The sequence below is a fragment of the Passer domesticus genome, chromosome Z, assembly GCF_036417665.1.
Source record: "Passer domesticus isolate bPasDom1 chromosome Z, bPasDom1.hap1, whole genome shotgun sequence".
Taxonomy (NCBI): domain Eukaryota; kingdom Metazoa; phylum Chordata; class Aves; order Passeriformes; family Passeridae; genus Passer; species Passer domesticus.
In genome coordinates, this window is record NC_087512.1 from 33,906,849 (window position 1) to 33,919,625 (window position 12,777).

The 12,777-nt window shown below is 36.3% G+C and overlaps 1 protein-coding gene across 1 annotated transcript in view; it reads left to right on the forward strand.

Annotated features, from left to right (window-relative positions):
* CNTLN (centlein) overlaps positions 1-12,777 on the forward strand; it is a 180,140-nt gene that overhangs the window by 45,595 nt on the left and 121,768 nt on the right. Inside the window, exon 7 of the mRNA XM_064405240.1 lies at positions 3,567-3,700. Within this exon, the coding sequence (XP_064261310.1) occupies positions 3,567-3,700 (134 nt within the window). The remainder of the gene's footprint in view (positions 1-3,566; positions 3,701-12,777) is intronic.

The following is a 12,777-nucleotide window of genomic DNA, read 5'->3' on the forward strand; positions in this document are numbered from 1 at the left end:
ATGAGCTTTCTATATGTCTTGAAAGTGAACAAATGAAAAAGTCGTCAGTCAGCTAGCTGTCTCCCATTTAAAAATTAGTTATTTGAGTTATTTGGTTGTTCTTTAGGTGGAGATATTACCTAAATTATTGTTTAGTATCAAGATGAATATATTTTCCCCCAAACTCAATTCACAGAAGGCTTTGTCTGTAGATGAAAAAATGTCAGGCTGGCAGATTTTAAGTAGAGGTGAAGTAAAAGATAGTGGAATTGCTTACTGGTGGGTTGGTTGGTTGTTTTTGTTAATTCCTAGTTAGCACAGTACTTTTTGAAGTTTCTGAAGTCTGAAGGTTGGAACTTCCAAAGAAACAGCCATCTCTCTCAAGAGGATCCTGGGTTTTTATTTTCACTGAAAAATGAGAGTTTTATTGAGATGGGACCTTGAAAAATTACTCTCACTTCTGTCATAATATATAATAGGAAAAAACATGAAAACAAAGCTACTGTCTTTGAAAGCGACTTTCAAAGTGTTTGAAGGTACAAATAACAAAACGGTGGTGTTAATTCATAGTGACTCCATAATGGGCATAACTGTACTTCCTCATGCCTTGGTTTTCTTATGCTTTTCATGTCTGAAATTCTTTTAAATTGACCTTTTCTTGCTGTCTTGCACTGTGTCCTTTATAAATATGCATTTTTGCTCTTGTATAACTGAATTATTCGATGTTTTTGACTAACTGTTTCAAGTAGCATTTTTTTTAATAGGCTTTAAAAGCTTGAATCTTAAACACTCCATTGAAATGAACTGTAATTTAAAAACCCAGATTAGGAGTATTTGTGCTAGGTAAATTTTCACAAATTTACATAGCATGTTTACACAATTAATGTTTTTGGCTACTGTATTAACAAGAAGGGAATGTGTTAAATTCTATATGATCTTAAAAATGCAGATACTCAGAAATTGAGTGTAAAATATTATAGGTTATTTCATGGTCAAAAATATGTTGTTGATTAAAAACTCAACATGAGCCTGCCATGTGCATTTGCTGCCCAGAAATCTGTGTAATGGGCTGCATTGGAAGAGATGTGTCAGCAGGTTAAAGGAGGTGATTTTTCTCCCTCTACTGTGCCCTTGTGAGACCCCACCAGGAGTGCCCTGTGTATTTCTGGTGCTCCCAACATGAGGTATTCCCATGATATCCCTAGACCAAGTCTGTAGGAGGGCTATGAGGCAACTGGACAACCTTCCCTACAAAGACAAGTTGAGCAAGTTGTGGCTGTCCAGGAAGAGAAAGTTGCGTGGAGACCTCATAGCAACCTTCCAGGATCTGACCAGGGCCTACAGGGAAACCAGAGTGGGACGCTTTGTCAGGAACTGAGGTAATAGGACAAGGAGGTGTGGTTACAAATTGAAAGAGGGGAAATTTAGGTTAGAGATTAGGAAGAAATTCTTTACTATGAGGATGAGGAGACACTGGAACAGGTTGCCCACGGAGTGGGCAGATCCTTGCAGTGTTCAAATTCAGGTTGGATAAGGCCTTGAGCAGCCTGACCTAGTAGGGAGAGCTCCCTGCCCATAGCAGGGAAGTTAGAAGTAGATGACCTTTGAGATCCTTCCTAACCCAAACCATTCTATGATTCTATTTTACATTTCAGTATTCAGCTGAACTTATTTCAGTATCTAAGGTATTTGTATAACAAGTTTTTTCTTGCCATTTTTTCATGTTTTACGCTTTCAGTAATTCTTCCAAAAACTTTGAGTTTCCAAAATACATTCAGAAGGTTGAGCTGATTAATTTCTTACTTGAAACCAAAAGCTGGAGTTAAATATGTCACAAATGAAGTATTCAAACATACTTTTTTCCTAATTTTAAAATCTGTCATTGGATAACTTCTGAAGTTTTATATGTGGCAAAATAATGTGTTACATATTCTTTGTATTGTACTCTGCAATGGATGATGGGAACTTAAAGCATTGGTAATGTTAGATTTTTTTCATCTCTTCCATGGAAAACCATGGTATTAGAAATGGGCAAATAGAACTTATTCACAGAATATATGAACTATTACAATTTTTGTTCACATATTCAATACCTTTGGCTGCAGAGGAAAAAAATACTGAGGAGAAAACCTGCAGTTACGTGTCTGCAAGTTATAAATACCTTATTACACTTAAAACAATTTATGTGGTGACAGTGAACACATTAGGAATGAATGCCTATAATTTTGAATTTTTTTCATTGTTCAAGGAAAAATTAAGTGTTTCTACCTAGCCTTTGGGATTGAATGGGTACACCTGGTATGTAGCCTGATATATGTCAAGAAACAAATTTATTTCCTACGTCATTCACTTGTGAATTTTGCTATTTCCGTACATCAATGTTACTGTTATTAACATGATCGTTTTTATACAATTTCTAGGACTTTGATTGTAGTAAAATTCTGATACATCTAAATACCTATAAGACATTTTTATCCAATTTTAAGGAATTTAATTTATTTAGAATTTAATTATTCACTTTTCAGTTATAGAAATATTTAGATAACCTCAGTATTTGAGACATCATTGCTGAAAGGGAAAAGTGTGCATTTTCTTATTTCTTTAAGTCTGTATGTAAATGGAAAACTAATATACTTTTGGCAGTAGATTAGGATATTCTAAGAGGAGACTTTTATTTTAAATTATTAATGAATCATGAAATATTTGCCTTACTGAGAACAAGTGATTGCATCTGTGAGTAGCAAAATACCAAAGCAGGTCTAAGGCTGTTGTCACCATCTGAAATTCTGTTCTTGATATTGCTGTAATATTTATATTTCCATTCTTGCATCAAAAAAACTCTGGGGAGAAAAGTCATACAAAGCTTGGTAAGGACTGATGTGCTCTTCTTAGGGAACTCCAGCAAGGTTTTGTGTAGACATTGAAGTCTTGTTTGAGTAAGCTGCCTTGCTGCTGTGTTTCCTAGATAGACCTTTGCAGTTTGCTGACTAACTTCTGCTGTAGGGATTATGGTAAAAGGCAGACCCTTGCTTGTTTGCATTGTTTTCAGTGAGCACTTTCAGAAATTTTCTGGTATGCTGTTTCTTTTCCTGAAGAAATTATTCCTTGCGCTAAATAGTGCAAAATAAGAACAGATTTAACAAGCAGTCTCAAAAATTAATCTGTAGCTATAATTCTTTGTTCGTATACATGATATTGTGAATTTTTGTGAGAGGTTAAAACAATGAATGCATAGCTGTTTTTTTTAAGGAACTTCTACATAGAAAACAAGGTTTAATCAGTTTAGTTGTTAAATAGGGAATTACTGTTTTGTAAAGGTTTGATTCAGGTTCCTCCCACATCCAGCAACTGAGTTAAGGAAAACTTCTTAAAGAAAAGGTGGCCACGTAAAGTTTGAAATACACCTTTTTTCCTGGTATTTCACATTTTTCGTACATGCACATATACCTACCTGTATGTATTTGCTTAGACTTCAGTAAATGTATGCATGTATGTATGGGCACATCCATATATCTGTATACATAGATAACTTGCATAGCAGATTTTAATTATTTCTTCTTAATGCATTTCAGTTGCTTTCTTTGCAGAATTTGGAAACTGATTTAGCAGAGACAAGAGAACAAATAAAAAGTTTGCACTGTATATGCAGTAACTTGTCATCTCAGGTAGATGTGAAACAGGAAGAACGTTTCCAAAAGGATTGTGATGTGGTCGGAGCTGAGTAAGTATTTCATAATAACTTTTAGTCTGAATCCTCTCAAAAAGGCTATTGTTCCAGTTAGAAAGCCTTACATGCATTGAAGATACTTTTGTGCAACAGTGTGTTTTACAATTCTGTTCACAAGATACAAGGCTTTTGGAAGTCTGCCAGTTTATGTAGATACATTTTGATGTATCTTCTGATACATTTTGACTCTTGTATATCTTACCTGTTTTTCAGTAATGACAGATTTAAGAAATTATACTTCTGTAATTTGCATTGTGTCAGAGAACTACCAGTCTCGACTGAAAGTAACTAAGTAACAATATGATTAGTGACATGAACATTAATTAGAGAGGCTAAACACCCTAAACCTGAAAAAGCTTTAAGCCTAAGTGTAACTTTTTACTTAGAGTAAAATCTGACAAGTCAGCAAAAGTCTACGTAGGCCTGTGCTAAAGGTTTAAAGTGCAGTGATTTCAGTTTAATCTTAGTTCTCACACACTATTTCTTTACACTGAACCTGTAAGATTAGTGCTGCATTATTTGTGTCTTGGAAAAGAACTAAAGGACAGAATGTATTATATGAATTGAAAAGACTACTGAATTCCCCAGAATTAAGGTAATGTCAGAAGATAATTGGTAACTCTATGTCAATTGTCAGGAAATTGGCAATGTTTTACTTCTTATTTTCAGGGGCATAAACACTGTTTCATTGCTATGTTAGATTGATAATATTCCCTTCAATATTCTTTAAATGGTGAGCTGCAGTTAGGGAGTAGAAATCATTGGTATGGATACTCTTTACTTTCCAAGCACAAATATTCTGTAGGGAGTCAATTTCTAAGTATTTTTTTTCAAAAAAACAAAAACCAAGAAATATTTTTTTTTATGCATCTGAACTAAATTGTCATCTTGAACTCTTGTCATGTTGAAATCTCTACAAGAAAGATGATGCCTTTACAAAAAAAATTATTTTCATGTTTAAAAGAAATAATACCAATTGGGTTTTAAAAAGTCAATAAACATGTGTAAGCTTATTGGGAGATTGTATTGAAAGAGACAGTCAATGGAATTTGTGAAATTCAGCAATGGACTAATAGAATTTATCTCCTGAAATTATTCTCAGAAAAATATATATGTGTGAGGACTGGGGACAGCAAAGAAAGCATTTTAGAGTCAGGTAATCAAGTTTGCAAAGTTGCTGCTTGCTGGTTTCAGCTTCAGATATTACAGTCTGACTTGGCCAAAACTTTGAACTTCAAATTTCTCAAAATGAATTCTTTGATATTCTTTGCAGAACAACCTCTTAGAATTTAGCACAAACACCTCATTAAAACATGGAAATAAAATAAAGACATTTTTGAACATAAGATCTGAACATGAGGTAATAAAGAGATGAAGACTAAACCTATTTTAAAGTGAAGTCTTCTTCTATGTTTTTCCATATAACCAATGCTCTAGATTTATGGGAAACTATTTGGTAAATCAGTCATATGGGGGATTTTGTGTGCTGTAATGTTTTCCTTCCTAGATGCTTAGTGGTAATGCAATAAGTAGTAATATTTTTGGATATCACTACTATGTGAGTTATGTTTCACATGTCTGTATCTCTGTGTTTGATCAGTATCATAATTTGTTGTCTGCTAATCTTTCTCAATGAACTTCAGCTACAAATTTATTGTTGAAATTTCTGTTATGAAGAAAGAAGGCTTAAGCTTATATTATGTAAAATTCACAATTTTAGTAGTTTGCAATACTTACTAAGAATTGCAAATATTCTGTACTTTCACAGTATAATACTGAAATTTCTCCTTATCTTCTGAGATGTCAGTATGTAGAGAAAATTACTTTTCTGTTATTTCTCATTTTAAAAATGCGTCAAAATTAAGCAAGTCTTTGTAAAAGGAAGACAAAGTCCTATTTAAATTAAAGTAACTCCTCAGTTAAAGGAAAAAATCCGAGGAGAAAATGTAGTCTTTCCATCTTCCCATCTTCCTAGACCAAAATCTTGCAACTGTTTTGACTTAATGATTAAAGCACTTAATTTTTCCTATTTATGATAATGCTGTTGGGTTTTTTTTTTAATCCATCTAAAATTTAGTCTTAATGAAAGTGTCACATTGAATGCTTGGCTGTCATTTGGTGCTGGCAGAAAATTCCACAAATAGTGTGGAAAATACCCCATCCTCCTTAGTATCTTCACTTTCCCATCATCAATTTCAAGCTTCAGAGCTGAAAAAGACAGTCTGGCTTGCAAATGTTCTCTGTTCTCCCCAGTGCCCTGTCTCACTGTTTACTGCCTTCCTACTTTCCCCACCCTCTCATTCTGTGAAAACACAGCAGGAACACAATGGAAATTATTAGAAACAAGCTCTAGAAGAAGAAAGAAAGGCAACTGGCTTCCTTCATTTGGTGTATTTTTTTCAGATACAGCATAGGCAGATTCAGAAAAACTCACCTTCTGCTGATGACTTGGTAATACTGTCCGAAATTTTTACACTATGTGGTAAGTTCAATTGCAGAAGGAAGTCTTCAAGGGCATATGTACATCCTGGGCTAGTGCTCTGGTTTTTGTGCATTCACCACTTCCCATGTTGTGCATATCTGTCAGTTTGTTGGCAAGAGATTTGTTTAGTTTAACAGTAGATGTGTCTGTAGACAACAAGAGAATTGTTTTCTTCAGGAAATTAGCAGAGATCAAACTTTGAAGGAATACTCCAGTGCAACTCTGGTTCTACAGAAAAACAAGGTGGTTTTGAAAATACTGCCATATGCCAGGAAAAGTCTGCTACATACTTTTGAGGTGTGGAAGATAAATTTTCTAGGACCAGTGACTGAACAGTATTTACAGGACACATCCTGTATAGTGAATGTCTTTAAGAAGCCATTACCGTTCTTTTTTTGGCTTAGTTTTTGCAAAGCACTCTTCACCTGGCTGGGTTTCATTTCAAACTTCTGAATTATGTGTGACATGCATTTTCTTATTATATTTTTGATGTTTTAATTCAGTACAGATTTTCTGTATCTCTGGAGTCCATGGTAACCTTTCCATGTTATCGAGCTTGGTCATTTTTGCTTTAAAATTGTGCTGAGTACCAGGGTCTAGAACTTGGTGGTCTGACACAGCTCTGGTGGAGCACTGAACATCAAACTGGATAGGTTTGATTGATTCACTGAGGCTTGAGCCTTGCTGTCACAAGTATCCAGGAAATATTAAACTGTTTGCAAATATAGCAAAATCTATTCTAAAATGAATTTTCATTTCTTGCCCCAATGTTTTTAGTGGAAATGTGGGCCATGACTTAATTCCTTTGATTCTTATCTAGTCCAACTCTCTCCCTAATGATTTTCCAACATTTTTTTTCTGTAATAATATTTCTATTTTTATTCTCCCACCATGTGTGCCCCCACCCTACCCACCACCCCTTCAAAGCAGTTACTATTAACTTGTGTGCTGTAAATTATGAGGCAGTCAGATATTTACTCTGGTCTTGTTTTGCTGCTCTTGGATTTTTCAGGTTATTCTTTGCTGTGTGCTGCAAAACATTTTGTAGTATTTATGGCATTTCCATGAGAAGTCATAATTTGTAGGACTTGTCACTCTGTTGTATTTTTAAACTGCAGGTAGTGGGATTTAGAGATTTCTCGAATTACCCCAAACGATGTTGTATTCCCTTGGTAATAGGGACAGCTGAGATGTTCAAAATCCCAGTATATTCACCAGAACTGTGGTTGCGAAACAAGGCTAAGAGCATCACCTGAAGTGATGTGTATGTTTTTAATTCTGTTTGTAGCACAGCACATTCCATAGCTTGTGGAATGACAATAGCTGTTAATTTAATTTACATCTCTGGAAAGCCACAGGTTACTCTAAAACCTTTGATCAGAGCATGTAAGGCCCCTTGCCCTGCAAGGGTGGAAAGGTTTTATTTAATCTTATGTTTTAGAGATAGAAGGTAGTGTTTGTGAGCACCAAAGCTGCTCTAAGCAATAGTAGTGACTTCGGATAAGGTGTCAAATGCTTGAGTCTTGCTGCTGTGTGTTTTGTGGTGTCTTCATGTAGCATCCAACTGAATGCAAAGTCTACTAAGATTACTGTACCAACAATCTTAATTCAGGGACTGAAATAATTTAGTAATGCTCTTCTATTTTGATGTGAGAAAGGATGTGCTATGAAAAAAAGTTTGATCTTTCTTGTTGCTTGAAGTCACTTTCTGTAAATTTCAGGTCACTTTCTGTAAATTTCTTCATTTCCTATTGTATTCATTTTAAGATATGAGGTTAGAGACAGAGAGGTGGGTTTTTTTATTTCTCAGTACTATCTGCTAAATTTTCTCTTAAAAAATTGAAAAAGCTCTCAGTGTATCATGGTGTGTTATTGCACAGGAAGTTTGGGGTGATGGAAAAAAATAGACTTAAGTGTTGCAGTTTGGGTCTTCGCGGACAGTGTTTTTTTTTCAATTACTGTTGCTCATGGCAACTTTTTTATTAACATTGTTTCTTTAAAGTGTAAGGTATGTTGGAACATTTTATTACCATGTGCTTATGTTTATACATGTATATGTATGTACATGTTTACATATAATTTACATATTTTATATGTAGATGTATTTATTTTTATATATCTGTATGTATGTATAGATGCCTGTATATCATATATATGTGTGTGTGTGTATATTGGCTCGTATATGTTAAATGCCACTCATTATACTTGTTAGATTCAATTAGTAATTTTTGGTTGTTTCTTCTGTTACATGCTCACCCAAGACAATAATTTTTCTGAGGACTTGACATCCTTATCCTGCTGCAGTGACAGGATAAAGGTGTCTGTCTGGTAGAGTGTTTATTGTTTGCTGCTTAGAGTAAGCATGTTAATAAATATTTTGAGGTTGATTTTGAATACTCTAAGCACAGGACAAGCAAATTAGTAACAGAGTCACAGAGATCCCTTAGTGGCTGAAACTGGCAGACACTTCTGGAGATGGTGTAGTACGCTTCTCCAGTAGATCCAGCCCTCTGCTCCAGCAGTATCAGCTACAGCATGCTGCCCAGTACAGTGTCCAATTTGAGTATGTCCAAGAATGGAGACTCTGCAGCCTTTCTGAGAAGGCTCTTCCACTGTTTGGCCTCTTTCAATGAATAAAAATATTTTTATTATGTTTAGCTTAGGAATTTCATCTGTTTTTAATTGGTGCTTATCACCTCTTTTCCTGTCACTGAGCACCACTTACAAGAGTCCATCTGCATCTTCCTTCTAGATTGCCATCAGGTATTTATAGATGTTAATAGTTCAGTTGTCACTGAACTTTCCCTTCTCCAGGCTGAGCAGACCCAGCTTTCCTAGCCTCTCCAGGTATTCTATGCTGCTCTCTATGCAGCAGATGCTGCAATACTTAAATAATCTTGTTGCCCTTCATTGGCTCTCTCCAGCCATCTCCATGTTTCTCTTGTACTGGGGAGCCCAGAACCAGACACAGCACCAAGATGTGCCTTAAAACTTCTGACTAAGGGGGAAGTATCCCCTCCCTTGCCCTGCTGGCAGCAGTATCCTCTCCAAAGCTCAGAATGTCATTGGCATTTGGCACAAGGCCACATTGCTATCTGATGACCGTACAGGTGTCCACCAGGATTCCCATGGCATTTTCTGATAAGGTGCTTTCCATCTTGTCTGTTCCCAGACTGCTTTTACACAGGATTTTTATCCCCCAGGCGCAGTAATTTGCACTTGTCTTTGTTGAAATTCAGGAGGTTCCTGTCCAGCCTTTTGTCTGGTCATAAAGGTCCCTCTCAATGACAGCCAAACATGTGTTGTGCAATCCCCCTGTTTTGTGGCATCAGCATAGTTGTGGTGTTGCATTCTGTCTCATTGTCTGGGTCATTAATGAAGATGTGGGAAAGTGGTGGCCCTAATTTAGCCCCTAGGCTACTCCTTTAGTGCTCAGCCTTGAGCTGGATTTTTTGTCATTGATTACAACTCTTCAAACCCAGTAGTTCTGCCAGTTCAAGGGGACTTTACTGTCCATTTATCTAACCTCTACCTCATCAGTCGTGTCTATTGCATTTTCTGGGACACTATGTCAAGAGTCTTACTGCAGTCAAAAAGAACATCCGGTGCTCACCCCTTATTCACTAAGATAGGAATTCCCTCAGAGAAAGCTGCCAGGCCAGCTGGCTAGAGCATGGTGCTAATAACATCAAGGTTGTGGGTTCAGTTCCTGCATGAGCCATTTACTTAGAAGTTGTACTTGATGATCATTGTGGTCCCTTTTCAACTCGGAATATTCTATGGGTCTGTAAATACTTACTTCCCCCTATGACTCCCAGTGATCATCTTCTCCACTACATGGTCCATCACCTTCTCAAGGACCAAGATGTAGCTGACTGCTCTACCTTCCCAAAACCTTCTTTTTAAACATAGGCCTTCCTAAAGAATCTGTATCCATGCATGTAAGTGCTTCAGTCATGTGAGTTGTCCCACCTTGTCTCTGTTATCCTAGTGAGTCCAGCAGGTCATTCCTCCTGTTGTCTTCCATGAAGATGTGCTGTGTCCATTTGAACAACAGCTTCAGATAGGCACCCAGTTGAGCTAATTTCCCAGTGTTTGGAAAATCACACTGTAAAAGGCCAGATTCTGCAAAGAAGACGAGGAGTCTTGGGTTTTTGGAAGACACAGCCTCCTTTATCCTAAACCCCTGACTACATGTTGCTCCCCTCCTCCTTTCCGCATTGGCTGAGGTTCTAGGAAGATACAGCCTTCCTGAATCACCTACTACATTCCCCCTGTAAGATGTATCCCCTTCACCTCCGTTTTGCATTGCGTGGCAGTGAAAATAAACTTTATGCCCACCCTGGCTGGAGAAGTTAATATTCGTAAGTCTAGTAAGGCTGCACATTTTTCTCTGAAGTTCAGCATGCACTTGGTTCTGCAACAAACTAGAGTTGCTTGATATTCATGAAAACCCCCACACCCATTTCTCCAGAACTTCACTAGTTCTTTCCGAATGAGTTGTTTGTGAAGACATTATCACCCATTTCTCCCCTCAGCAGGAAGACTCTTATGAATCTCCCTCATACTGTCCGCAATCTGTTATGTTATGTGCATAAAGTTATGTTATGTGCATAAAGTGAACATCCTCCCTGAACATTCTGCTGCTCATCACAAGATCTTTTCCATCCGTATCTACCTGTTTGCTTTTGCCTGGCAGTTCAGGCCACAGCTTCCTCAGTTGCCATTTCATTGGCATCTTTGATCCCTTCTTTTCCTAATTTAAAACTCCCCTAATTGATTTGGCTCATCTGTTATCAAAGCACTTGTTTATGTGTATTTGTTTGTATTGCACATTGGTACTGAATAGTGCCTGGCAAAAGTTAGCATAAGTTCAATATTGGTCTGTAAAAGTGAAAAAAAGGCTCCCCCATTGATTTACAATGTAAAAATAGGGTCTCATTCACTAAAGACAAAAGCAAGTTAAAGTCCAAGTATGAATAAATAAAGTTTGATTTCTAAAATGTAATGGAACTGTGGCTGAATTTCCTTATACTGAAAAGCTTTGAATTTAACATAAACAAACATGTTCATGTGTTCTGACTGTGCTGTGGTTCTTGTGTCATTGCAAGATTTAGTTTCCCCCTCCCACTGCCTCCCCTTAAGAATATAACTGGAAGTTTGATAAAGTCAACAAAAAAGATTCCCATTGACCTTAATACACTTTGTGGGCAGACCATTAGAGAACACATAATACTGCATTCTCGGGTGACAGACACAGATAACTGCATTGATGTTTGCATACAAATTAAAAAGTGGCAATATAGCAGTCTGGTCTTGAGGATTCAACATTATCCCATGTTTTTCCCTTCCACAAAAAAATGAAGATTTGATTGGAGAACCTGTGCAAAATTAATATAATCTGTGTTTCAACTGCAGTGAAAAGATGTGGTATTTTCTATTATATACATGCAGTCAGGGAAATTAAACAAGAGCTTGTTTGGAAGCCTGTTCTAGAGCTGTCAGAAAGCACTAGTGTATCACTTGTCTGTAGTTCTGCTGCTATTCTTCTGAACAGAATTAAATCAGTACATATGCAATACGTACTGCAGTTGCACTTCCCTACATGAGGAGTCTTTAGTGTACGTCTACCTTTGTTAACTTTGGGGAACTGCTTTACAATTCATTCAGAGCAGCAGGACTTAGTGTTGAGTCCTAGTAAGCATGGTTAGTGTGTCCTAAGTGTTATCCTTTGTTGCTCTCTTAAGAGGCTTTCTAAAATGGTACTTTTTTACAAAAGAAAACTGACTGTTGTACTGCACATGTAGTTTAAATTCTTATATAATTATTCAGATGTATCTGTATTGAATAATCATTCAGTCACAAACTCTAATTAGTGCACGGGTTTTAAGAAAAACCTTTGTGAACTTCCCTTAAAATTGTTTATTTGTTGTTCTGTTTTCCCTGGAAGAAAACAGTGAAGTTGTTATTGCTGCTTACCTTTTATACATTAATCTTTACCTGGATATCTCCAGAAGCATTAGAAAAAATGCAATGATAACACCTGTTCATGATAATTCCAGTCACAGAAATATTACAATTGTGTTACAGGATAAAAAGACAGTTCTTTGAGGAAGTAAGGAGAAAAATTAGTTGGGGTGGTAAATATATATTTTGGTATCTCTGCGTAATACTAGTTTGAAATGTGCTTGTGAATTAAAAGGGAAATAAGTAGAAAATACATAAGCAGGGATTAATAGAGTAATCTGTACTTTCAATATGTGCTGCAGAAAATATTCAAAGTATTAATCATTGTTTATAGTAAACACAGTAAGTGTTACTGTGCTTTGATCTTAATTTAGAAAATCCATCAGTAGTACAGTGAAATTATTTAGAAAGCTGATTATACTAGATCTATCCTACGGTTGCATTACAACACCATTCCTCTTATTGTCTTTATAGGTCTTTTATTATGTTATATGATGTGCACCAAAGGTTTTGCTTACTTTGTTTATGGTTGTTGCAGTATGCCTTACCTGCAGACAAAAAGTAATTTATCAGCAAACATATTCATGTGTCTAGGAAGTAGATGCAAGTCAGAAAAAAAGGT